General features: G+C 35.4%; 1 protein-coding gene and 1 long non-coding RNA gene across 2 annotated transcripts in view; one reads left to right on the top strand and one right to left on the bottom strand.

Annotated features, from left to right (window-relative positions):
* LOC149580753 (uncharacterized) lies at positions 1–26,687 on the bottom strand. The gene is made up of 7 exons (XM_089793431.1): positions 26,585–26,687; positions 3,142–3,254; positions 2,782–2,980; positions 2,409–2,537; positions 2,174–2,202; positions 1,749–1,909; positions 1–548 (listed from the first exon to the last, which is right to left on the bottom strand). The coding sequence occupies exons 1-7, from the start codon at positions 26,640–26,642 to the stop codon at positions 254–256; spliced, it is 984 nt and encodes a 327-aa protein (XP_089649557.1). The 5' UTR covers positions 26,643–26,687; the 3' UTR covers positions 1–253.
* Positions 195–27,700, top strand: part of LOC149580752 (uncharacterized) — a 164,720-nt gene continuing 137,214 nt past the window's right edge. The window contains exons 1-2 of the long non-coding RNA XR_016354202.1: positions 195–465; positions 26,578–26,774. This is a non-coding gene — a long non-coding RNA (uncharacterized LOC149580752). The remainder of the gene's footprint in view (positions 466–26,577; positions 26,775–27,700) is intronic.

Below are 27,700 nucleotides of genomic sequence, written 5' to 3'. Positions count from 1 at the left end.
TTATACACATAAACAAATCAATAAATTTCACTCCAAAACTATAGGTGTATCATAATTTCACTTGCCGTAGAAAAATATCTCTACTAATCAATATAATAGCTTGACAAATTTGTTTTCGAACCTCTACAGAACATGCAACGTGAAGCAGCCGGCTTCAATCCCATGTGTCCAGTTCTTCTGCTCTGAAATAAAAACGAAGACCATGAATAATTGTTCGAAATTCATTAAAATCGAGGGAAACAATGCCGGGGATTCAAGCCCTGTTTGAATTGTCAATATCGGTTGTTAGGATGGGAATTTGGGAGAAGGTGACGGAATCATCATTCGGCTTGTCGTAATTTGCAGGGGTATCTGCGTGTCCATTTCCAGTAGAGTGGCCATCTGACGCTGTTTCGTTGATGCTGTCTGCGTGTCCTCCTTTTACATGAGGCAGCGGTGGCGGTCCCAACCAAGTGAGCAAAACAGGTAAGAGCACAAAACCATTCAGAAACCCTAAAACGCCCATGATCGTGAACATAGCAAAATAGTACAGTCTGAATGCATGGTATCTGCAATTCAAGTCAAAGGAAAAAAAACATCATATGTCAGTTATTTTGGCAACGTTTGCAAAACTTCACAGTATGTGTTGATTTAGTTTTCATTAGGTTTCCCTGTTTGTAAGGCAGGGGTCTTATGAGGGGGACTTGGGCTCTATTTTTTAGGAGATAGAAGTTCCATAAGATTTTTTCTTGGAAGCTAAAGGATTATCAACCAAAATAGGAGCCCCTATTTTTTAACCCTCTTAACTTGAGCGGGTGAAAATGGGGTGCATAGCCCCACCAGCTTAGGAAAACTTTGTGCCACATGTTAACAAAAAATAATAAAAAAATTGAAAAGAAAGAAAAGTTTAAAGAAAAGTTTTTATTTTTTTATTTGATATTTTAAATTTAAAATCCTCCAAACTTCCTTAAGTTTAGGAATTCAAAATTTTAAACTTTAATACATTTTATGATTCATGACACTATTTGACTTTAAACATTCCAAAAAAAATCTCAGCCGTGACTAGGAAGGCCCCCTTAAACGACTAATATTTTTCAAAAAATAAATGATTACACGATTTACTTGTTTTTCCTCAATGTACTCAAAGAACCACAACTTTTAATAACCCTGATAATTAGAAACGAGAGATCCACCCAGCAGAAATACGCTCATATATAAAGTTACTATTAAATTTCTTGCTTTTTTTTTTTTGCATCGAGATAACCAAGGAATGATTTTCATCATGATTTTGACGAGAGAGACTTAAAGTAAAGATGCGTTTTGCCTGTCCATATTTGCATATAAAAAAGTAAAAATCATTCAATATCCTGTTCTCTGCCATGTATTTAAATAAAATCAGCAGTCAATATCCATGCTACCATTTAACTCTCTCTTATGTAAAATTAACTGAGAGAGTTAAAGTAAGTGTTTGTCTGTCCTCCATCTCCATGATACGATTTCTCTACTCCTTTTTCATGTATTTAAAAAACCTCAAAATTCAGTTTCACCAGGAGTAAAGAATGGGGTATCATCCTAGTACAAACGTCACTGCAGCAATTTTCACACGCCGCGAACCACAAAATCATCCCTTTTGGAGAGGGCTAAATATTTTGTATAGTAAAAGAAACATTGGCAGTCAGCATTATTTCCTTTAGTTTACCTAAATTTCAAAGAAAAGAAATTGAACAATTAGATGTCATGTTTATGGAAAATAGAGGCAATTGCCTTACTTTAGAAAAATGAGGGGCAAGGTAGCAGCAATTTGAGTCCCAAGGCCATGCAACAATGGCTCAAATGTCCATTGTAATGCTCGCCCCACCCTCTCATTCTTTGTTCCATCTATAACGAGAAAGCAACGAGCCAGATAGGTAAATTCTGATGACATGCCAATCTGTTGGTAAAATAAGGCCCCATAAGCTTCATAAGAGGTATTTATTGTAGAATTCTCTAGTTTCCTTTTGAATATGTGTAAAATATACAAAATCATGATTACTAACATCATCTTAAGCATAAAAATGATTGGACATTTAAGAATTGGTAGCATTCAAAATATATTTCTAGTTACGGAAGACTAAATTAATGCAAGAATGGGAATACATCACTGTTATATGGAAAGATTGGTCGTATCAGATAACACAGATCAATTTTGACTTACCACAATACCCAGGTTGACCAGGGACAAAGCTGCCATCCAGAAAATACATTTCATGTTATTTCTCATATAGAGAGTGGCAGGGAATTTGTGCCAACATTTTTTTTTCAAAGAATAATTCAAATATGGGTACAGGTATACATGAAAGAGCAATTTAAAAATAAAAAAAATAAAGAAACTAAAAGAGTAGAATAATGTTGTACACTGCACACGCTAATAAATTAGGGGTTAAACTTACAATTTAATTTGGCACCAATGACATATAGAAAACCGAATACTTCTACATCCACCATGAGCAGCACTATGGCTATCATTAAAGCTATGGTAAAACTGCATTGAAATAAGAGGACTGCTACAAAGACTCCAACTGCAGAGAAAATAAAAACCTTGGATTATATTGCTTGAGAACATTGAGTGATGATAGCTATAGCCTTTGAACAGACATGGTCTACGTCACGCAATGGTTACTTTTATGCTATTTCAAAACTTTTAAGTGTGTGAGGTTAGTGTCTGTGTAATGAGTTGTGGACTGTACCGAATCAAACACAGCAATAATAAAGTTAAATTTGATATATATGCCTCTTTTTGAGTAATTGGTTTCCAGAGCATACCCAAGGCAAAACCCACAACGGTCAGCATGTCTTTTATGCTATGAAGATACTGCTCAAAAAACAGATATGGATAGCCATACGCATATGTAAGTTTGGTTCCATTAAAATGTCTTCTATTGGCACTGTCAAGTGCATTCCTTGTCTGCTTAATCATGTCCAAGTTTGGCTTTGTCTCGGCACCCAAACCATTTGCGAAAAGCTGTACATGAAGTTTAACAAAGCGGAATCATGTTACAAGGAAAGATATCTCTCAATCTGCGAAATTCTCATGAATTCTAATACAAATTCGAAATGTTTCACCATGTTGCGATATGCTTTTGATTTTTAAAATTGCTGAATTCGGAAACATTAGAGTCCTACCAACGATTTTGTGGCACTGATTCTGTAGTTTGAATTATTTCCTTCTGCAATGCAACTTAAAGCTTCATTCGTGCTTCTATCATAACATGCCAAGTCCTGCATAGACAACAACCCTGCAGGAAACAACATAACATACATTTGTTTCAGTATTTTTGAGGGTCTTCAATAAGTTGTATGCTCTTGCCCCTTTTTTGTCCTCTCTAATATTATCCAGCCTCCTAATTTGGTTTTTGCATCTTCATCTTTTCCAAGTTTCAAATCATACTTGGAAAAGGCAAAAGAAGTAAACTACACTGAAAAGGTAACAAACAAAAATAAATATACACGAATAGCTTTAGATGCAATATTATATAAATCGAGCTGTTGTCAATGATGAATTCTCGAAAACAAATTTCTTCTTTTCTCTTGAATACTATCTATTATTGTATTGAAGATCTGGTCAGTAATATTTAGGGTGAATTCTGAATCTATAATTCAGAATGTTGAGATGGTATTAATCTTTTGTGGGTAGGTATTTATCTATAAACTATTTTGTTTGTCAGACGGTAGCTACTTAGTTGGCAATGCAGTGTTCTCCTAGGAATTGATAACTATTTGAAAAGGAACTGCACAAGTAGCGAAGGGGAACACTGCATAATTTTCGGTGCCAGAAACCCAAGAAAGTCTACTTAGTTGCAAAGCAAATAATACTATGTGAGTTTTTAATTGCAGCAACTTACAAATATTGGATTTGAAGACTAAACGATAGATTGACTAGAGAGTTGCAACAACCCACTAGAGAAAAGAGAGAGAAAAAGCTCTGTCATGAAAGCTACCAGTGCAATCTTTTGCCTAATATTAAAACTTTGGAGTAGATTTTGTTCGGCAATCAAATATTAAAAAGTTAGAAAATCAATTCTCATAATGGACTGTGGAAAATCTTTAGAGGGAAGAAATATGCAAATTAAATGCCTGAGGTTTCACTTATAGTCTAAGTTGCTGATTCGGGCGTGGGCGTGGATGTGGGTGGGAGAATCGGGCGCGCGGATGTGCAAATTGTTTTTTGGGTTTTGGATGCGTTTTTAAAAATATATATATATTATAATTTAATATTATACATTATAATATAATATATTATGTATTAATATATTATATATTAAAAATAAAAATATTGTACATATAATATATTATGCATTATAATATATATAATATAATATCTTTATTATAAAATAACAATATCCTTAGGCATTAGTCCAGACATGATTATATTAATCAATACTCTTCTCTTCCTTAATTGATATTAATTTAAATATTTTAAAGCCAAGTTGGCCTGCAGTGGGGAGTGAGCCGCCTCAATTTTACAAGCCTACATAAAGAGGCATGAAAAATTCGGTTCACCACCTCTCTAGATCAAGCTCGTCTCTGCATTTTATTCAGCAGCGACCTGCCTCCAATAAGCAGCAAAGGCACTCAGAGTTTGCAGCAAAACTATCATTTGGCAGTGGTCCTAATCTTGGTGAAGGCAACAATGTTCTTTAGCAGCAATCTGCCATTAACTGTCAGTAAATAATTCCTTATAAGGCAGCGACTGTGATCATTCCTACCTTTTGCCATGGCCTAGACGCCTTGCGATTACGTCCCTTCTCCTGAGAGGATTTGCAGAAGAATTACCCTGAAGGCACAAAGCATGGATGATAATAAGGAGAGAGCAAGAATTGCCCAGGGCTTTTGGGAGGCATCCACAGGGCTCCCCAACATCCACTTCTGCCTCCCCCAGCATCTGCTTCCACCTCCACTGCTTTCCTGGCTGCATCCTGTCAAGTTATGAAAAGATCGTAATTTTATTACTGTTAGGATTCTAGCTTCAATCGGATTGATTTGGCCTGAAGATAATTCCTTTATGGTTGTTTCGAAATTCTCATTTAGACAAATATATCTTCATATATCTTCATATATATATATATACACTATATTATATATCATATATACACACACTCTATATATATATATATATAATATTATATATTTAGATATGGTTATCTATATTATTGTTGATATCATAATATGTTATCTAATGATGATTAACCATAGAGACATGTCTCCTCCTCTCATATTTATAAGTCAAATCTGCATTTGGAACACATCAAGACGATGACAATGTTATTACATTTGCAGAAAACGATCTTTTATAACTTAACATGGTATCAGAACTAGACTGCAAATGCATACAAAACGAGAGAAGAATAGACAGGAAGATTGAACAACATATATGGAGAGGCATATTGCACACAGAGAATTGGCTGGATAGAATCGGGTGGAAGAAAAGAATTTCAACGATATTCAGGAGTATGAACTAAGGCCACCAATTGCATTAGTAGTAAAATAGACAGTAGTGATAACTGTTTTTAGGAGAACAAGGAGGAACTTTCATACTGTGAATACATCAACGTTAAAGAGAATTGGGCCACACCAATCCAAGAAAAAATTAAAAGTTAAGTTCGTTAGTAAGCAGCGATGATTTATCAAGACAGTGACTATCGCTGCATTGATTAATAAGTCACTGTTATTCGATGGCATGTATATATAATGTGTAGAGGGGAGTTACATATGACATGGATTCAAGCATGAAAACACAGATAAGAAAGGAATTTGGAACATCGAAGGTGACAGAAGAAGACTAAGGAGAGAGGAATCATTACCTGTGTAGTTCTTGTGTGATCATCAATGGAGACAACCTTCAATACCTACAATGGAACATTCATACGATCCCCGTTCTGAGAAGGGAAAAACAAGAATGAAGATTAACTAGAGAAGGTTGTACTATGTCAAGCAAGTTGGAGATGATACCCAACTGCTACCCTGTCAACGTTGGACAAATATTCATCAGCAAAAGTGGACAAGATTATGCAAATATTTATATTAAACAGACGTGGTGAAACTATTATCTACCAACATAGGCTGAAGTATGCAAAATACATACGATCTATTGGGAGGTCAAAGTGTAAATAATTATTGTGCCATCCCGAGCCTAATTGATTGATGCAGAAGACAAGAAATTACTCTTCACTATAGCTAGCAGAGGAATTAATGTTTATTTTTTGCTTGGTTGGTAATGCTATCATTCACTTCATTACTAGGCAAAGAATTGGGGTATCAGTGGTTTTATATACGACACAACATACAACCGTTAACCACATTATAGAGGAGAGGAACATGGTAAAACATAGTCTGAACTGGAAACAAACAAGGAGTGGACTTGGAAACTTTTTCATTCTGAATTGAATCTGCTCACCTGTGCAATTGCCTACGTGGCTAATTTGGTCACAGGCACAATCGTATAACCACAGGCATTACCACAAGTGCCAACAGGGGAGAACAGACCACCATCATAATATAATTACAAGCTAGAACAGGCCAACACCTTAACCAATGTTTCATTCCCATTAAAGGCATTTTCCTGAATTGATGCATATGGACCTTCACTGGAGCAATTAATATCAAGGATGTTGATGTACACGGAAAACAAGAATGGTACATTAGGCATATTGTGCAAAACTCAATCTTATGACAATAGTTCTAAAGAAGCTGTGATTAGCCATCTAATGATCAGGCAGGATAAAGTGAGGTTCTTGAAGTGAATATCCTTGATGATTGAGATTATGAGTATCCTTCTACATTAAGAGGGAGTGTAACACTTCTTCTAAGGCAACATAGGAAGATTGATATTCAGAGGCAGTTTAAAAATAATGTGTGTGACTGCATGATTTGGATGGGCCCATCCCTGTGTACATCATGGGGAAGTAACGACTTATTACTAGAAAGTCGATGATTGATATGAGATTCAGAGAGAGTTTAACAGTTTATCACAGGCATCCTTGGACAAAGAGAGCCTCTAAGGTAATAGCTAGAGGATCTAACTTCCTAGGATCTTTTATTCAGAGGGAGAATCACGAGGTGCAATTCCTTGTAAACGGGATTTCTATGAAAGAAAAGTTTGAAGTTAAATTCCTTGAGAGAAAATTTTGAGGCAAAAACCCATGTTCCACCCTTTAGGAGCAGCTATAGTAGGTCCACCCTCTGACTTGGTTCATGGTGAATATCATGTGAGTTACTACACGATGTTGTTGTGATTTATGTCATGAAAGGTGACGATCTTTCATTTGATATATGTGTGAGGTCACTATTGTAAGGTGACGATCTTAGCAATAGCTTGACCATTTTATCATGATAGACTTCATAAATTTGTTGTCTTGGAATGTGCTGGTAATCATGTTAAGAAAATGTATCATGATCGGCTACATTAAATTGTTGTCCTAGAATGAACTGGAAATCATGATACTTTGGTTGTTGTGCTGTATTCTTGATCCATTGTCATGATAGACTACATTAACTTGCTATCCTGGACTGTGCCGGAAGTCATGATGATAAGTAAATCATGATAGTCTTGGATTGAGCCAGAAATTATGAGATCAAGACTGATTATTTGATCGACCATGTTTGTGTCTTGGAATGTGCTAGAAATTAGATAGTATATATTCTTAAAGGGATAGAATTGTGTATAAGCATTTTTATGCAAACTCAAAGATGAGATTATGAAGATGAAGAAATTGATCATATCCTCCCTCGCTAAGAGGGAGTGTTAAAGTAATAGCTTTGGTTGGACTTGATATCAATATATGGAATATACATATACGTATGTACATGTATACACATGCATATGTAAACACATATACATACATATATGAATATGTTTGATTTACTTCACATACCGATATCTCATGCTAATCGATACTTTATGATCATGCCCTGATCAGACTATATATATTAATATATTTAGTGTGATAGTTCCTCTCATGTATCAAGCATCGATTCATGACATCAATGATACTATATTTGTTGTTCTTGTTCTGTTATCTGATAGACTACATTCAGTTGTCTCAGAGTGCTGAAGATCAGATAGCACACATCTTTCTAAGATATAACATATTCTTTTGGTACGTATCAAGGATTGGATGCCAGTGTACATACCAAAATATATAGGTATGATGAATATCATATTGATAATTCTTGTTGGATATCAGTATATGGAACATACATATACGTATGTATATGTATATACATGCATATTTAAATACATATACATACATATATGAATATGTTTAATTTACGTCACATATTGATATCTCATGCTAATCGATACTTTATGATCATGCCCTAATCGGACTGTATATATTAATATATATACTCTGATAGTTCCTCTCATGTGTCAAGCGTCGATTCATGACATTAATGATACTATAGTTGTTGTTCTTGTTTTGTTATCTGATAGACTACATTCAGCTATTGTCTCGGAGTACTAGAGATTAGATAACACACATCCTTTTAAGATATAACATATTCTTTTGGTAGGCATCAAGAATTTGATGCCAATGCGCATGCCAAAAGAATATAAGTATGATGGATATCATATTGATAATTCTTGTTGAATCATACTTTTGATTATATTGAAAGATAACATCTAAGTTGATGGATATACGTTGATATGCCATTCTAGGAATATCATATTGAGATGATATCTCTCCATATGATTGAGAGCATAATGTGTTATATAATAATCCTCCCTAGCTTAGAGGGAGTGTTAAGATTGTAGCTTTAGTCGGATTGAATTGACCTGAAGATAATTCTTTCATGGTTATTGAGAAATTGTCATTTAGAAAAATATATCTACTTAAATATATATATGGTTATCTATATTATTGTTAATGTGTTATCTAATGATGTAACCATAGAGACATGTCTCCTCTCATATTTATAAGTCAAATCTGCATTTGGAACACGTTAAGATGATGGCAATGATATTACATTTGCAGAAAACGATCTTTCATAACTTGAAACATCTGTATCTTAGCTTATAGTGTATAAGCATGCAACAGTTAAAGCTTGTTCAGCAAAAATATAACAATAGAAATTGATGTACCGGTAAAATCTCAATTTAGTCCTTTTGGATGCCATAGTGAACTTCTCTTGATTCATATTTAGACTGGTTTGTCTACAATTGTCTTTCTTTACGACTTCCTTTTAAGCTTTCTCATTAGCAAAATGGTCAAAATTGTTCTTTTCTTAGGCAGCTTTCAAGTGCCTTAGCATATATCAACCTGAGAAGTTTAGATATCAAATAAATGTCTTACAATGGCATTGCGTTGATCCTCAATGGCATCATCATACATCTTAGACTCAGTACAATATTATTGCAGACATTCTTTTAAGCATATTTCTGTGATATTTGGAGATATGGCAATATTGACATCTGCATCAATCAATCGGAGTGTACACAGCAAACTCACAATCCAGTGTGATTCCTATACACAATATCACATATTAATGATACTATTTCACTCTAAGAAGGTAAGTATTGAGCTCGGATCCCATGTTCCAACCTGTGAGTATACATATCATCCCTCTGTGATTTATTTCCATATACACAGTCAATAATATTCTCAGCCCAATAATCACATTACTCTTTGTATACTGAAATCAGTACTTCATTGGTATATTGATCTGTATCCAATGTGGGGTGCCCATTGATGAAAGGCCAATTGCAATCAAGTGATTTGTGATGAGATTAGTTAGAACCTTTTGAAAATCCTTATTCCAGCTTCAGTCTGATATTAGAATGTTAGGAAAGGTTGTGTGAGGTAATTGGCTAAGTCTGGAATTTTTTTAAAACTTCCAAAATCTAGAATCTTTATCATAACTCCTATGTGGCTGAAACCAAACATCTTGACAAATTTTATATAAAATATAAAATGTTATATTTTATATAAATCCTCCTGCCCTCTGAGCTGAAAAATGACTAAGTGTAGAAATTATGTTGCAAAGAGGAAAATTCCTCTGGGCATGGTAGATTTCGCCTACCCCAGAGGAAAATTCCTCTGAGCCTCCTGAATTCCGCCCTCAACTTGGACTTGAAAAAGTGATCTTGAGGTTGGGCTAAATTCATTTCATCACAAGGGGATGGAAATTGGGTTTGAAGAGCATGATAAGTAAGCAATTTGTAGGAATTTTGTAATGGAAGAGGAAAATTCCTCTAAGGTTTGCAGATTCCACCATGTCTTGAGGAAAATTTGTACAACACTGAAATTTCCGTCCTAGTTTGGAGTGATCATACATCATCACAACACCCTAATTGGGATTGCTATGAGTGAAATAAGGCTGATATTGGATATTGAGTGTGAAGTTTGAGTGAAAATTCCTCAAAGCTTGGCAGATTCTGCCATACCTTGAGAAAAATTCTTCCCACCCCTTAGAATTTCGACCCTTATGTGAGAAAGATTGAAACAAAGGCCTTAGATTTGAATGAAATTCAACTTGATAACAATTTGACCTAAGGAGTGAAAAGATAAGGTGAATTTTACCAAGTTTTTGTGTAAAGGAGGTTGAGGTTCGATGAGGAATCCAAATTCCTCTAAGCATGTTGAATTCTGCCTTACCTCTATTAATGTTTATGGTAGCTATGAGAAAGCTCCTTTATGCATGTAGAGAGCTTAAAGGTATGACTTCAATAGTTTTGCTATTTTGTTTTCCGGATTTGATTGTGTAAACAATTCATATCATCAATGTTTCGGATCACACTACGTGATCCGTCATTAACTTTTCTCCTCTCTTCTTTTGCATGAACATCTTGATGATGGATCACGTAGTGTGATCTGAAACATTGATGATAAAAATTGTTTACACAATCAAATCCAGAAAACAGAATAGCAATACTGATGGATTGTGGAAATCTGATAGCTCTAACTTCAATAGTTGTCGAACACTCTCTTGGCAGTTGGGGAGACCCCGCATAGAATTTGAGAGGTCACATGGTGGTAATATAATATTATTTCCAACATCTAGTATATGGAGGGTCATACATGTGGTATATAAAAACACTGCCATTTGAGAAGACAAAGGGTCCATCACTTGGAGATGTGAAGAGTCTCTGTGTGAAGATGCAAATACTATTAGTGACCCGTTTCAACACTGGAAAGAGTTTGAAGATGAAGAGCCATTACTATGGCATATCAAAAGTCCTTTTCTTTGTTATAAATGCAGTTGAATGTTGATGGAGATAATTGAAAAAAAGTCTCAACATTGTGTTCTGAGCATTGTATCTAACATTTGTTATTACTCAATAAAGGATCAAATTTCTTGGTGTGGCTAGTTTTTTCCCTTGAGTAGGAGGGTTTCCCGGGGTTAATGATTGTGTCAATCTGTTATTTGTGTTCTTAGATTTGTGATATTTGTGTTATTGGTATTTCGGTTCTCAAATCTTAACAACCTTGTTGGCTTAGAAACATAAGTCTTTCCTTTCCAAGCAAGATGAATAAGAAAGCAACCAAATGAGTTTGAAAGGACATTATATGTTGGTGGAAATTGGGAGAAGTTCGAGGTGCAATCTCTATGAATTCTTTTCTTTGAGGGAGACGTTTGAGGTGCAATCCCTTGTTAATGAGTTCTTCTCTATGGGGGAGAAGTTTGAGGTACAATCCCTTATGAATGCATTCTTCTCTTTGAGAGAAGTTTGAGATAAAAACCCTTGTTCTCCCCTTTGGGAGTAGCTATGGTGGAAGTCATGTATGAGAATCCATGACTTGGATTTTGTATTTCTTTCACCCTTTGGGAGTAGTCATGGTGAATGTCATGCTGAGATGAAAATATTATGTTGAGAAAATTAGTGATGAGATTTTATTATTGACATTTTTTGGGTGTAGCTCCATTGTACTTGTCAGGTTTAGACACACTATGACATATAAATGATCTCTCTCTTGCAAAGAGGGAGTGTTAATGTTTATGATAGCTGCAAGAGAGCTCCTTCATGCCTGTAGACTTGTAGAGAGCTTAAAGATATGGCTTTAGTAGTTGTTGAATAGTCTCTCGGTAGTTGGAGAGACCCGATGTGGAATTTGAGGAGTCATATGTTGATAATATAATAATATCTCCCGTGTCTAGTATGTGGAGGGTCGTGCATGTGGTATTCAAAGAGACCACCATTTGAGAAGACAAAGGGTCCACCGCTTGGAGACTTGAAGAACTTTCGTGTGAAGATGTGAATACTATTAGCCACTTGTTTCAAAATTGGAAAAGTTCGAAGTTGAAGAATCATTGCTATGGCATATCAAAAGGCCTCTTCTTTGTTATATATGTAGTTAAATATTGTTGGAGTTGATTGAAAAAAAACATCTCAGCATGTGTTTTGAGCATTGTATTTGACATTTTTTTTTGATAAGTGTGTATCTGACATTTGTTATTACTCAATAGAGGATCAAATTTCTGTGTGGTTGGGTTTTTCCCTCGAGTAGGAGGGTTTTACCAGGGTAAATGATTTGTGTCAGTCTCTTATTTGGGTTCTTAGATTTCTGATATTTGTGTTATTGCTATTGTGGTTCCGAAATTTTAACAATCTCTTTGGCTTTAGAAACATAATTCTTTCCAATCAAGATGAATAATAAAGCGATCAAACTAGTTTGAAGGGACTGTTGGAAGAAATTGGGGGTGACTGAGGAAAATTCCTCTAAGGGTGGCAAATTCTGCCACCCAAAGAGGAATCCTCTTTCCTCTTAAGAGCCTAATCTTCCCCTCCATATGAAAATGAATAATCAATTCAGTGCAAATGATAAACTTGGCTGATTTGAAAGGTGAGCAAAAGGAAAAAAGAAGACTAAGTATGGGACAAATTTGGAGAGATTAAGGTGTTGGAGGAAAATTAAGATGAGGAGTTTTCCTTTGAGAGTGGTGGATTCCGCCACCCTCAGAGGAATCTTGATTCCTCTAGAGTCTTAGCATCAAGAATTCCGCCTCTTGATAAGATGGCAATGAAACATTTTCTTGGCTTTCCAAAGTGGTGATAGTGAAATCAGAACATGCAAGAGGTTGATAATGTGATTCGAAGAGGTGTTTTGAAGGCATTGAAGGAGACAAATTGGTAAACTTGAAATGTTCCTCTTAGGCTGGCGGATTCCACCCCCCAAAAAGGAATTTCAAATTCCTCTCCCACATGGAAATTCTGCCCTTAGGAAGAGGTTTGACCAAGAGTTAATCCACAACAATTTTTATTAAGGATAGTTAAATGTTTTAATGTCATCATCTTGCCTTGACCCAATTAACCTCGGGGGAAAGGAAAATAAGTTAAATAGGGTGTTTTTTGTTGGTTTGAAGGAGTAAATTGCCTTGAAGACGCAGAAAATTAACTTGTGAGAACAACAATTTCTTAGGAAGGCAACAATTTTAGGGGCTCTTAAGGCAGATTTCTTCAAATCCTGGGAGTAAAAGGTGGTAGGAAAGTGTCATGTCCCCGTTTTTGGCAAGCTTGTGTAGTTAATGGAGTTAGCTCATCATAGCGACCCTCCTGAGCCGATAGGGTGATTAGAGGGTCTCAATTGCGGACTTACTATTTTTAGTAAGTCTATTTTTGGTAGTGTTGTGGGTGGCTCTGATAGTTAGTCGTCACCTACAGTGGATGTGGTTGCTAATTGCGTGAGCTTATATTTATTGATTAATTATTAAAGTCACTTTGTTATAATAATAACATTTTATTATAATAATGTTATTAAGAGATATATTTTAAAAGAGTTGTGTCGGAAAGTTTCAGGAGCTGAGTTCTTTTGGAAACTTTTGCCAACAAGGGTTTATAAGTACAAGCCTATTTCAATGGAAAAAACATCCATTGAATATTATTTGTTTTTGTTGTCTTTGTGGCTTTTCCGAGGTTTTGAATTTTGTTGCCCTTGCTGAGGTATAAGGGTCTGGAGTTCTGAGAAGTGCATTCAACCACTGTTGAGGTAGAGTGGAGTTGAATTTATTTATGATATGGTTGTAAAGGGCCTCTGTTGGCTGTGTCTACTGTGGTCGGAAGTCATTGTTACTGAGGTAGTTTGATAGCTTTACAATTGCTTATTGAGGGAGTTCGACTTGCACACCTGGAAATTAAATTTTTCATTCCTGTTACTATTGTCTATTGGAAGAAAATAGTGTTAAAGGCAATCTGGGCATCCAACTCTTAAAGTTTTTGTGTGATCTGTTCCTTTTTGCCTCAACCTGTTATTGGCATCAAACTCCAGCAGTTGGGCGTAGGTATTTAGCACCTGATATTGACGTCCCAACATTACCTACATCTTGGACGATTTGGCACCAATTCTGGGCATTACTTTGCAGTGGATTCTAGATGCCAACCTGGATGATTTATACAACAAAAAGTGCATTTCAGGGGGCACCTAAATGTTAAGGTTTTAGTTCAGTTAGATTGATATGATCATGAGATTCATTATTGATGGTAAATCATCTTTAGATAAATATTCTTATATATAATATATATTACATATATTATATTATATAGATAATAATATATATATATATATATATATATATTATACATATGGTTATTTATATTATTAATATACTAACCAATGACGATTAACTAATGATGATGAAATAGGTTAATTGTGCTCTCCAAGCGAAAAAAATCTAGAGAATCTTCAAAACCAAGGGGGAATGGAGAGATATTTTGGAGCTAAAGTATATGGCAAACCTCAATCTCGAACAATTCATAAACAGAGACCTTGAACCTAGGGGCTATTTTATTTGGAATGGCATTCTGAGGACGAAGAGATTAGCTTTCGACAAAGCTAAATGTAAACTTGGCAATGGACAAGATATTAACTTCTGGTATGACGACTGGTTGAGTACTGGCCCTCTGTGGGACATTGCACCTTTTAACAGATGGGCTAATGCTTGTATTGATAGATTTGAGATCAGGGTGAGTGACTACAGGAACCAGAACGAGTGGATTGACTTTGCTAAGATATCCTAGGATCTCAAGCTACTAATGGATCTGATTAGACATATCCCCCTATCTCTCAACAGAGACTCCATAATATGGGGGGAGACTGTCAATGGCATTTATACTGTGGCCTCTGGCTATGAGAATATGCAAACTTTTGGCCCTACCCCTATGTGGGCCAAAGCCTGGTTCTCGGGGCTAATCCTGAAAGTTAATGTTTTCTTCTGGATTATGCTCCAAAACCACATCCTGACGGTGGATAACCTTACAAAGAGGGGTACTATGATGCCAAATAGATGCATTTTGTGTAAATTTCAATGTGAGAGTGTTGATCACCTTTTCATCCATTGCCCTTTCATTAACAAAATCTGGTCTCTTTTCCTATCTTTTTTCAACATGTCCTGGTGTTTTCCGTCCAACATTCTGGATGTCTTTGAGCAATGGAACCAAGGAAGGCTCAGCAGTGACGACAGGGTTCTGTGGAGATGGACCTTACCCCATGTCTGCTGGGGGGTTTGGAAAGAGTGAAACAATAGAATATTCAAGGATAAGGAAACTAAGGCTGAGGGGGTTTTCCACAAATGTCTCAATGCTCTGTTGGAAAACTATTCTAATATCAAAGGTCCCATCCCCTCTTTTGGCACCAATGAAAGGGATAAAAGTAAGAGGGATGGGTGCAGATGGTTGATGTTGCCTGAGGGGTTGGTATAAGGCTAATTTTGACGGGGAGGCCAAAGGTAACCTGAGAAAGGCTAGTGTGGGAGGAATTATCAAAAATAATTTTGGCAAAGGAATGGCTGCGGTTGCTACTCCCCTTGGAACACAAACCAATCACTATTCGAAGGCTATAGCGGCTCACTATACCATAAAGCTGGCTAAAGATATGGGTGTTAGAAAACAATGGCTGGAAGGTGATTTGAAAAACATTATTGACTGCCTAAATGAGAAGAAAAAACCTACATGGACTACAGAGAATATTATAGAGGAATGCATTCTTCTTCTCAAGACTTTCGAAGAAACCTATGTGGCACATGAGTACCGGGAGGCCAACCAAGTGGCGAACAACTTGGCAAATTGGGTCAAGTACAATGAAATGGAAAAGTGGACGGAAGGTAATTTCCTGTTAGATATTAATGACATGATTGAACAAGAAAGGATCCCAAGAAGATTGGGTATAATTAAAAATTCATTATGATCGCTAAATCAATATGGGGGGTGGTAAAAAATTTGATGTGTAATTTAATTATGCTAGTTAGTGCTTTATGGGGAATGTGTAGAAACGTGATGTGGAAGTACAATTTCACTCGTACTTCTTACATCAATCATATCTATCTAATTAATACTATGATAGATTTCAGACAGTTCAGAAAGTGGAAAATTGGATCAAGAAAACGAGAAGAGCCTCTTTTTCTTTGAATTTGAAGGGATTCGAAACTGGTTTTCTAGCTTGCAGTGAGGAAAACATGGTTGGGGAAAGGCATAGGTGGGAAACAAAAGATGAAGCCAAGAAATGGCGCGGACGGTCCAAGGTTTGGGACATACTGAAAAAAGGGAAAATTACGACCTTCATTGATAAGCTCCATGGCTGGAAACCCTCGGTTACCAAGGCTATGGTTAAAAGCTGGAACGAGGGCATTGTGACTATTGACGGGGTAGAGTTTACGGTGACTGAGGATGTCATCTCCGCGGTCACTGCATTCCCATCTCGGGAAAGAAATTCTACAGAGACCGAAAAATCTCGGGGCATGCAGTAGTGGAATTCACTAAGGATCAAAAGGAGAAAAAAGCACTTGTGAAGAGAGGAACCCATTATCTCCCGAGCTCCATCAAGCCACTATGGAGGGTTTTACGAGCTATCATCAAATACATCACCCTGGATACCAGATTTGATCGGCTATGCACCTACCATTTCGTGATACTCAATCACTTCAGGTATGGGGCCAAAATTTCTATCCCTTTTTATCTTTACGCTTCTATGAATGAAAACATCAATGAATATTAGAAGAAGCATACTAGGAATCTGACGCTCCACGAGGGGCTGTTACTTTTAATTTATGAGTTCTTTAAAGCTAGGACAATGGGGAAACCAATTAAGTCAAAGGAGGGTAAGAAGGGCAGAGTGGACTCTGAAGAGTCGAAAGAGAACCATTTGCCTTCGGACATCGAAGATAGTCTTGATATGCACATTGATTTGGAGAACGATGATTCTCCAAAGGGAGGCTTTGGGAAACAAACCATCAGAAGGGAAAATAAAAGGAATACTACCCTCATCCCATGCACGACCTTGATTCCTCCCTTGGCAGGGACTATAAAAAAAGCGCCGAAGGCATGGACATGGGTGAGGATAGTGCTGAAGGCAACGAGGAGATTAGGGAAGGGGAAGGCATGAAGAGAAAAAAGGGAAAGAATACCATCACTATCAAAATTCTGAGAAGCAAAGAGGACTCTGTTAATATTTCCAAGGGCCAAAAAAGGAAACATCCTGAGGCTGAGATGGAGAAAGAGGGGGTTGAGGCGAAAGGGGTGGAAGATGATCTCAACCAAGATGAGAGAGCTGACCATGAACATGACTTTGAGGAATTTGGTACTAGCCAATACAAGTGCTTGATTATGGGCAGAGACAGAAATGTGGTGTGGAGAAACTTTGACACTGCATCGGCCAAGATGGGGTTTAACAGAGAATTAATAAGAACACAGGTCAAAGAGGATGATGAAGGTAAAATAAAAATTGAGGAATTAATTGACCCGACCCTGGTCATTTTCAGTGACATAGCTAAGGAGCACCCAAATATGGACATCATCAACAATGCTAAGAACAACGCTGTAGCCAGTTTCCACACTACCAAATGGATTTTCCATGAAATCCAAGACCTCAAGTACAGGGTGTGCAGCCTTGAAAGAGAAAACTACAGCTTGAAGAACAGGATTTTAGAGGAAGAAAAGAGCAAGGATGATAGAGTGGAGGAGGTTAGAAACAGGGTCCAAATAATGGAGAGTTCTATGCGGATCATTGTAGAACAAAGCTACAATATTCTAAAAGATGCCAATGAGAATATCAAGATTCTCATCAGAACCAACAAGGAAGAGGACTTGACCCCCCACAACGCCAAGGAAAAGACCCCTGAAGATAGCTCAAGGAAGCGCACAAGATCCAGCATGAGGAAGAAGGATACCCAGGATCTTGACTAGGAGCACTCAGAAATGAAGGAGGCGGCAGGTAGACTGTCGGAGCTAGAAATCAATGCAGCATAAATGCTAAGAGAGATGTCCTGAGCGCCCTAGTTTTCTTGGATGGCTTGGCTTTTTGTCTTCTCTTCTTGGTTTTTTACTGGTTCCTGTCTTTTTATGTGGGGAGATGTTTCTTTTGTTTGCTTTTAGTATCTGTTGCTACTTTAAGCATTCTCTTTATGTCTGGACTTTTTATTGCATGGGTTTCAGGGCGCTATTAAATCCTGTTTTCCTTAATCAAAAACTATAGAGACATGTCTCCTCCCCTCATATTTATGAGTCCTCAAATCTACATTTGGAAATCATGAATAACAATGGCCATGATTCCACATTTGTAGAAACGATCCATGTTACTTAACATGGTATCAAAGCCAACTACAAATTTAGGAAAGAGAGTAAATACATGATAGATAGATTCAAATTGATAGACTAAATTAGTTGGGTTAGAAAGCATGACCATCATAGGAGAAACCAGAACAAAAAATACAGAGGGATCGACATGTCCTTGGATTTTTTAAAAATAATTTCAATGTTTTTGCAACAATCATTATTCTTATAATAAGAGAACTACCAATGAATGCGAGGGGGAAATCAATTTTTGTGAAAGGTGCTCGATGAATTTATTGGTTTGAATTCTAATAAATAATGTTTCAGCATTTCTCATTGTTTGAATTGTTACTCAAAACAAGCGCTCCCCACATCTCAAATCTGTAATACACTTGTCGTTCCTTTAAAACTATGATCCCTATTGAAGGTAGCATGTCAAATACAAGGACGATACATTCACTAGTTAGATCAAGAGAAGACTTCAAAGATTATGGTGCTTAGGTTAATACCATCAAAGCGTTGTTTACTATGCTCGGATTAATCTTGTTGACAACTTTGACTATATTCTACCCAGTGGAAAGTTGTCACACCCTTACATTGTCAAAGAATGTAATATGCTTAAGACGACAAGGAGGAGAGACAAATTTATGATGTGTCCGTTGAGTTTCTCAAAGCTGGTGTCATTAATAATCTAGTGGGATTCGACATCAAGCTCGTGGTTAATCTGACTAGTTGGTGCAAATCAAAAGAAGGTAGTGATGAAATCGAGAAAAAATTAAATTGGAGGCATTAAACATGGAATACCTTAGGAAGAAAATTAATTTTTATTGTACATAAAGATTACAAACTTTATAAATCGATATTGGTTATCCATTTTCGATCAAGCATAGCGGACAGTGGGTAAGACATGGAGATAGGCTGTAGTGTCAACAAAATCAAACCTTTAAAATAATATTTGTTTTGTAATAAATTCAATGCAGACGGAGGAAAGGGCAAATTGTAACATGTAGTTGGAGAGAAATGCATTGACTTCTAAATGTTGGTTTTAATGAGTTCAAAGTTCATGACATTTTCTTAAATTTGACAGTAAGACTATAGTAAGACTATATTGCACATCAGATAAATAGATCATGGTTTGGTTATAACGGTTCTTGCCACCTATACCAATTGCCATCATTAAATCCAATGATAATTTTTATGGTTTGTTTGCAGTTAAACCACAATCCCAATGCTAGGAATGATTAAAGTGGCGGAAGTCATAATAAGAGGGCACGCAAAAGAAACATTATAAAGAGGTTCCTATCAAAGTGTATACTTGTGAAATCGTATCACAAATTTTAAGCTGAATATTGACGAAGCATTAAGAACATCGAAAGATCCTTGATGAGTGTTAACAAAGCCGTACATTGCATTGAGAGAGAGTGCCCGATGAATTATGTGGCCATGAAAAATATATGGTGGCACAGATGGGGTTTTAGATGTTTGCACCAAGAGCTCATGTTAGAAGTGGTCTGAGATTCACTTAATGGAAAATGCTTGTATAAAATACTTTACCTTGAGGGAAAGCCTAAAGTTATCATCACTTCGAAACACAAAAATCCATATTATCGCAAGGTAAGTATGAGGATCCACTCGAGATAAATGTGAGGGTTACAATGTTGGGAGCATAAGAACATTTACACAAAATAAACCACCATCCGCAAACTCCAGGCACTTAAGCAATCCAGGGTAATCAATGAAAATTTGGGCATGAATATGTGTAAGAAGAGATTCATGATATAGTCTCTTATCGGCATGTCATAGTCACGATACAAACATAAAACACAACATTTGAAGATTTATTTGAGTTGTGAAGAAATGTAATAGTAGAAGAAATATGTCCCGTCATTATTTAAGAGACACAACCCTTCTATCCAAATAGAAGATGTTTGACATTCAAATATTTTTTATTCTAATAAAACTTGGCACTCAAGTTGAGCCATCGAATTATAAATTTGGGGATGGATAATTTCAAAGAGAGACAATAACCACATAGTTTACTTGGAACAATAATGAGAAGTTAGAACAACAATTTCTGAGATGTTTGACTTCTTTAAGAAAGACAACACCTTTAGATTTCTTGGATTAATTGGGACAATGATCATAGAGGCATCACTGAAGATAATGGGTATAGGTTATAACAAAAGAAGGCATACAAATTTATAAAATAATAGATGAAATCAATAATTCATATACCTTTATAGACATTGTGAAGATTGATTGTGATCCATAAGCACTAGATTGGACATCTGCAATGGAGTTTTGGCCACCCACAAGAAAGATGGGAACTATTGATGGTTCTTTAGAAGAGAATGAATAAAAAGAAGTTTTCCATATTTCATGGAATGTAAAAAAAATTGTTCAAACAATATGAGAGTGGGAATTTTACATTGTGGGGGGAAATATAAACCAATGTTCCATTCTCATTGTTTGACAAATGATTATATAGAGGCATTTTCTGACTTGATGGATATGGACCTTCAGTAAAGTAACTTGTATCAAGGATGCACAGGTAAGTATTCATCCTTTTTGAGTATTACATTTATCTACTTACTCTATTCTCTCTCTTAATTACATTCGTACTATAAGAGTTATTTTCCTTGATCTTTTCCTTTATGTGTAGGGATGTTCTTGTAGGAAAAGAAGGTTGGTACCTTACACATGCTACCAAATATTGTGTAGACTCAATCTTATGATAGTAGCTTCAAAAGATGTTTTGATCTACTCATTAGTCATCTGATGATCTAGCTGGATAAAGTGAGGCTCATGAAGCGAATATCCTTGATGAGTGAGAATATAAGAATCCTTTCATATCAAGAGGGAGTCTAATACTTCATCAGAGACAACCTTATACGAGGAGCTTAGAAGATCGATGTTTAGAGGGAGTCTAAAAATACATGTATGTGGCTACATGATTTTGATGGGCCTACCCATGTATACATCATAAGGAAATAACGACTTATCATTGAAGGTTGAAAGATTAATATTAGCTTCAGAGGGATTCTGAGTGGCATCCTTGGGTGAATAGAGTCTCAAAGGGAGTAACTACAGGACCTGACCTCCCAGGATCATTGTTCGGAGGGAGAAATTTTGAGATGTAATCCTTTGTGGATGATATCCTCTCTATGAGGAGAAGTTCTAAGTGAAATTCTTTGTAATATGCTCTCCTCTATGAGAGAGAAGTCTGAGGCAAGAACCCTTGTTCCACCCTCTAGTAGTAGCTATGGTGGGTCTACCCTCTGACTTGGTTCATTGTGGATATCATGTGATTTACTACATGATGCTGTTGTGATTATGTCATGAAAGGTGACGATCTATCATTGATGTATATATTTAGAGGGGAGCTATTGAAAAGTGACGATCTTATCAATAGCTGGACCTGTTATCGTAACATTACATTAAGTTGTTGTATTGGACTGCTTGAAGTTATGATAATGAACATACATAAGGTAACTATTGTAAGGTGACAATCTTATCAATAGTTTGGCCTGTCTCCTAGATATGCTATATTAACCTGTAGCACCAAAATGTGTTGGATGTCTAGGAGCATGTGTTATCATGGTTCTTTGGGTTGGATTTTGCCAGACACCTTGATAACCAACTCATCATAGTTCTTCGGGCCGGATTTTGCCGGACACCATGAAGATCAATTTGTTATAGCTCTTTGGGCCGGATCTTTCCAGACACCATGACAAAAATTTATTATAGACCACACTTAAGGTGGTATTTGAACTTGTATTATGTGTGCTTCAATTCCTTCCTTGCTAAAAAGGGAGTGTTGAGAAATTTAGCCTCATTGTGAATCAAAACCAATTCCATATGTAATATATGTTAATTTATATGTGTGTGTGTGTGTGTGTTTTGATGGATTTATGTTGATATACTTAAATATACCATTCTAGGAATATCATACTGAGATGATCTCTTCATATACTCAAGAGCATAATGTGTTCTATATCAATCCTCCCTAACTAAGAGGGAGTGTTAAGGTTGTAGTTCAGTCAGATTGATATGATCATGAGATTCATTATTGATGGTAAATCATCTTTATATATATATATATATATATATATATATATATATATATATATATATATATATATATATATATATGGTTATTTATATTATTAATATACTAACTAATGATGATTAACTACAGAGACATGTCTATCTCCTCCCCTCATATTTATGAGTCCTCAAATATGTATTTGAAAATCATCAATAACAATGGCCATGATTCTACATTTGCAGAAACGATCTATGTTACTTAACACTAAACTCCAACATTTGGTCGCTTTGTCTATCAGCATTTTAAGCACACATACCATGCTCTTTGACGCTGGGGAAAATTCAGAACTGTATGCTATTATTGGGTGATTTCTTGCAAGTCTGTAAGTGCAATTTTAGAATGTCCCTATCTCTGTTGTTGGGTGTCACTTTCTACTGTTAATAAATTGCAAACCAAATTTTGTCAGTAAGTTCTTTTGCAAAATTAATAAGATCATTTCAGTTCTATTGTGATTCTGTATTGGTTGCTTGGGAATATTTTCAATTCAGAATTCTGTTTGCAAAAACATGAAGGAGAGTTTATATCAGTATTTATTGATGCTAAAGTTTGAAAATCTGATTCATCTGGTGAATTATGAGTAGTCTAGTACATTTCTTTGTGCTGTGATAAAAATTAGAACATATATATGTGTGTGTGTGATTATGGAATTGCTTGCCAACTGTTTGACTAAATGTCAAACTCCTGATTAGTTAAGGAAATTGATGCTTTTAAAACTAAATTGTTGAACTATAATCAGCTAGGGGTTATTACAGAAAGGCTAAAACTTGGGTTAATTATATACTGTAAAATACATATACGTTCCAGATTTTTCACATAATATCATTTCAAGGTTTGCAAGAGGAATGGTAGCTTCTTTAAAACTAGAGTAAATCCATGATCCAAAGCCTTTCATTTTGGTATTGATGCAATTTTATTTTATGAATGCATTCATATTGCTTTCATCATTTCATGAACTTAATGCTTTTCTCTCTTGTTTTGCATGGAAAATTGTTGTAGAGGAAGCTTAGAAATCAATGAGATGAAGGCAAGGTCAAACCCAAGATTCCAAGCAAGATCAAGCTGAAGAACTTCAAGTGAGAAGGAGATCCAATTAAGATTATCAAAGTGAAAATTTAAATTTTAAGATCAAGATGGAATTCAAGAAAGCAAAAAACAAGGAGACAGAAAAATCTGTAAGTGGAAGAAATTTCATCAACTTGAATTTCCTTTGGAAATCCAAGTTTTGTTTGAAGGGATCCAAGCTACATGAAAAGACTTCATCACTTCAAGAAGTTCAAGATTCAAATGCACAATTAAAAGCAAGTTCATATTGTGGCAATGAGAAGATTTCCAAGAAAGAAGATGGAGAAGATTTGAGAAGATGAAGCAATTTGGGAATATTCTATTACAATCAAAAGCTTGACAATGTTCAGTATCAAGAGATATTTCCCATCACCAAAAGAATTGGTCATGATGACATAATAAAATGCTGATGTGGCACCTAGTTGTCTTCTACCAATCAGAAAATTCAAGTTACAAGCACATTCAATCGTATTATACAAGTGTACAATTTTTTCATTGGCTCTCAAAAGCATTGTAATTTTCTTATTGGCCCACAGGGTGGCGCCTTCATGCAATTGAATGATAGGTTCACAACTCTATTTTGGGTTTGTAGAGATAAATCTTGGCCCTTGATCTTGATCAATCTTGGTCCATTGTAATTGAACAAGTATAAAATGCTAGGGCCTTCTCATTTGTAAAGAGTTAGATTCATTAGAGAGAGAAACTAGTTTTAGATTAGAGTAGAGTAGGAGGAAATTTGATGAAATTGTCACCATAATGCTATTAAAGTGATTGGTGATTTATTTTTGGTCTTCATGGTGAATTACTTAATGTTGCTTTTAAGTGTTGTATGTCTTCTTCAAATCCTAATTTAGAACAGCTTCAAGTTGTCGAGATAGAATTGACTTATCTTAAGTAGTTTAATTAGATGAAAGAAATTGTGAATGCTTACTTGCTTGACTTGCACAAACTAGGCCACTAGCCTCTTGCTGATTGTGTGCCTTATTTGGCTAGATTGTGATTGGAAGTATTGTACTTCAATTGATATTCAATCTTTAGTTTTCATCCATTGATGGGATTGAAGAGGAGATATTGATTTGAAAATCCTTTGAATATATCTTAGAAGCTTGTACTAGGTGGGTAGTTGCTCACAGGATTGCACCTAGTAGAGTCCAAATTCATCCATACTTCCTTGCATTTACAGTTAGAAGTAGAAGTTAAGTTTGAGTTGAGAGTTCGAGAATCGAAAATCAAAACTGTATTTTTATTGCACATTGTGAAGCCAAATCTTTAGAAACAAGCTGATGGTTTTTTGAGAAATAGTGTAAGTCCCCTTAGTGATTACAACAAATCACATTATTTTGCTAAGCGAGTCCACAATTGAAAGAACCTTGTAGTCATATCATGATCTTACTTTGCAAGCTTAGCATAAGAAGTGACCTTATTCAAGAGAGAGTTGGAGATTTGGTGTTTCATTTTGAAATACAAAGTATTTGATTCTGCATGTTGTAGTGGAAAAAAACACACATTAACACTAATCCATGCCAAACTCACTGTTTACTCCTCAAACCCATTTTAAAGCTATATCAGATTTTCTCTAAGTTATCGATGTGTCCAAGAAAGTAGTGGATGCCAAAGCAAATACGTATGGATACTGGAGGCGGACGGGTGCCCTGTGGGTGCCACTCGGATGCATTGTTGTGTGTTGCAGGTCCCGTTTGCCTTCTCCATTTCTCGGTTAGGGCCAGCTCAAGTTTTGTTGTGACGCATCCGCATCCTTATTTGCAGCTCGTGTTTGATCACACATATTTTCAGCTTGTTATTTAATCGATGGTGATTAAGAACAAATAAAAACATTATTAGAAGCTATGTTAGCGGTTGGGTGTTTGTGCAGTATGATAGGTAGTATATATCGCACTAGTCAAATCTATACAAAGGAGATTCCATTCATGCCGTCAATCATCAAAATGAAACAAGAAACATCAATTAAAAGGAAATGAGACACTTATGCTTGTTTGCTTGTATATAAGGAAAGATGTGATTACTATTGTTAATAATAAATTTTAAAATGATGATGTCTTCAGCAATCAAACAATAGTCGAAGCACACTTGCTAAAAGGAAGGTTCAATATATTAGAAAAAGATTAAGCGTATAAATTGAAAGGCTGTGATTATTAATTAAAGAACTCTTAGAATTTGCAATGTTAATTATAAATTAATTGATTACTATTAATTATAATACATATATTATAATTATACATATATATTATTAATGTATATATATATATTTATTAAAATTATCTATATATTATTAATGTATATTTTGCAATATTAATAGTAAGTTATCAAATAGTATAACTGTATATATATACATACATTCATATATATATATATATATATACATGCGTCCATATGCATCCCGCATCTGCTTCAGAACCTGCATCCGAATCGGTAACTTAGGATTTTCTTACTAATCTTGTGCTCTATGCACCTGTGGTTCAGTGCTATTCAAGACATTATTGCTGCTATACTTAACAGTAATTATGTGAATAGATTATCCTAAATTGGCATAATATTTTTTGTTCTCTTCATAATATTTATCTAGAACATGTATAGGGTAGTTTTGTCCCTGAAGAGGTTACGAAGTTTCAATAATATTTGTCAATCTCTACTTTAGAACAATTTGATAAAAACTTAAAGATTAGAAGGTAGCAAAACCTTAAGCACTATTGTTAAATAAACACTAGAGAGCAAAATAGTGTCTTAGAAAAGTTCTAAGTTCTAAATTAACCGAAGCAAAATATACTGTACATATGCAGCTTCAGAGTATAAATTTCAAATGAATTCCTTATCAATCGACTATAGATTTAATAAAGTAACATTTATATTTAATTTTTCTGCGATATCAAATGATAAAAGTATTTTCTTGTTGCAGATTGTACCAAATGGAGTTTGTGACCACTCTTGTATTGCTGTGTAGAATTGCTGAGGAGGTATCATTGATTGGTTTCTTTCAAGATACAAATTACCAAGCCAGGAGAGCTCAAGTACCTACCATAAAAAAGAAACAAACAGATGCAATCCATTTTGGAAATAAGTGACTGCTGTTTTATCTATGCTTACAAATTAAAGGTGAGTGTGACTTGTCATAAAAAGAACTGCATATATATGGATGAATTTTGACATGTTGAGGGCTACATAAACATTAAGTCGATAATTACCTAAATTAAGCTTTATTTGTTTCATTGATTTGATTCTTGACAGTATGTCAGCTGATAAGTAGGAGATATTTTCCATAGGAAGTCAAATTGTGATATTGCTATCAGGATTTAACTGTGTAGTATGTTAGCTGTTGTCAACAGCTATTTCGGCCTTATGCAGTCTAGGATACTGAGCAGAGTATATCATCAATCTTCAATTTACGGTTTCAGATTTCAACTAGTAATACTAATTTTATGATATCTACTGACTTGAATATAATTAGTCTGCTTCTTTGTCTGATTTTTGGTGGAAGACTGACTTATTCAGAGGATGGATAGACCTAGGAAGTAACTTCTTGTTATGTACGTTGAATTTTACATTGAATGCACATGATTAGATAAAAGGAACTATAAAATATAGTGTATCGGCTTTGAATGTATTAGCTATGGGATGGTTAGTGTGGATAGTTGTGGCCAGTTAATGTACCTGCAATATTTTGTACTATATGATCTCTTAGATTATCATTCAAGTGTAATAAAAGCAAAAAAATTCACGTCGACATGTACTATTCTTTTTAAAATTATTTTAATTCTAATGTATATATTAAATGTTTATAATCTTGAAGTTTGTGAATATGCTTATTTGTGTTTACATTTATAATTGAAGCATCTTCAAAATTGATAATTAATCTTAAGTGGACACTTTGGTGTCATGCCCCCTTTTAAAAATAAATCAATTGGGGATCTATTTCTTCATTTCCTGTAAGCTAAGTAAGGGAAGTTCACAATAATAATATTTTTGTCAAAAAGTAAACAAATCTGGGCTGAAGACACCCCTTTCACATCATACCTCATGGG

Source organism: Cupressus sempervirens, chromosome 1 (genome assembly GCF_028749045.1).
Source record: "Cupressus sempervirens isolate cs-2001-9-10 chromosome 1, ASM2874904v1, whole genome shotgun sequence".
NCBI lineage: Eukaryota > Viridiplantae > Streptophyta > Pinopsida > Cupressales > Cupressaceae > Cupressus > Cupressus sempervirens.
Note: the sequence above shows the minus strand (reverse complement) of the source record. Positions and strands in the feature narration are given on the sequence as shown.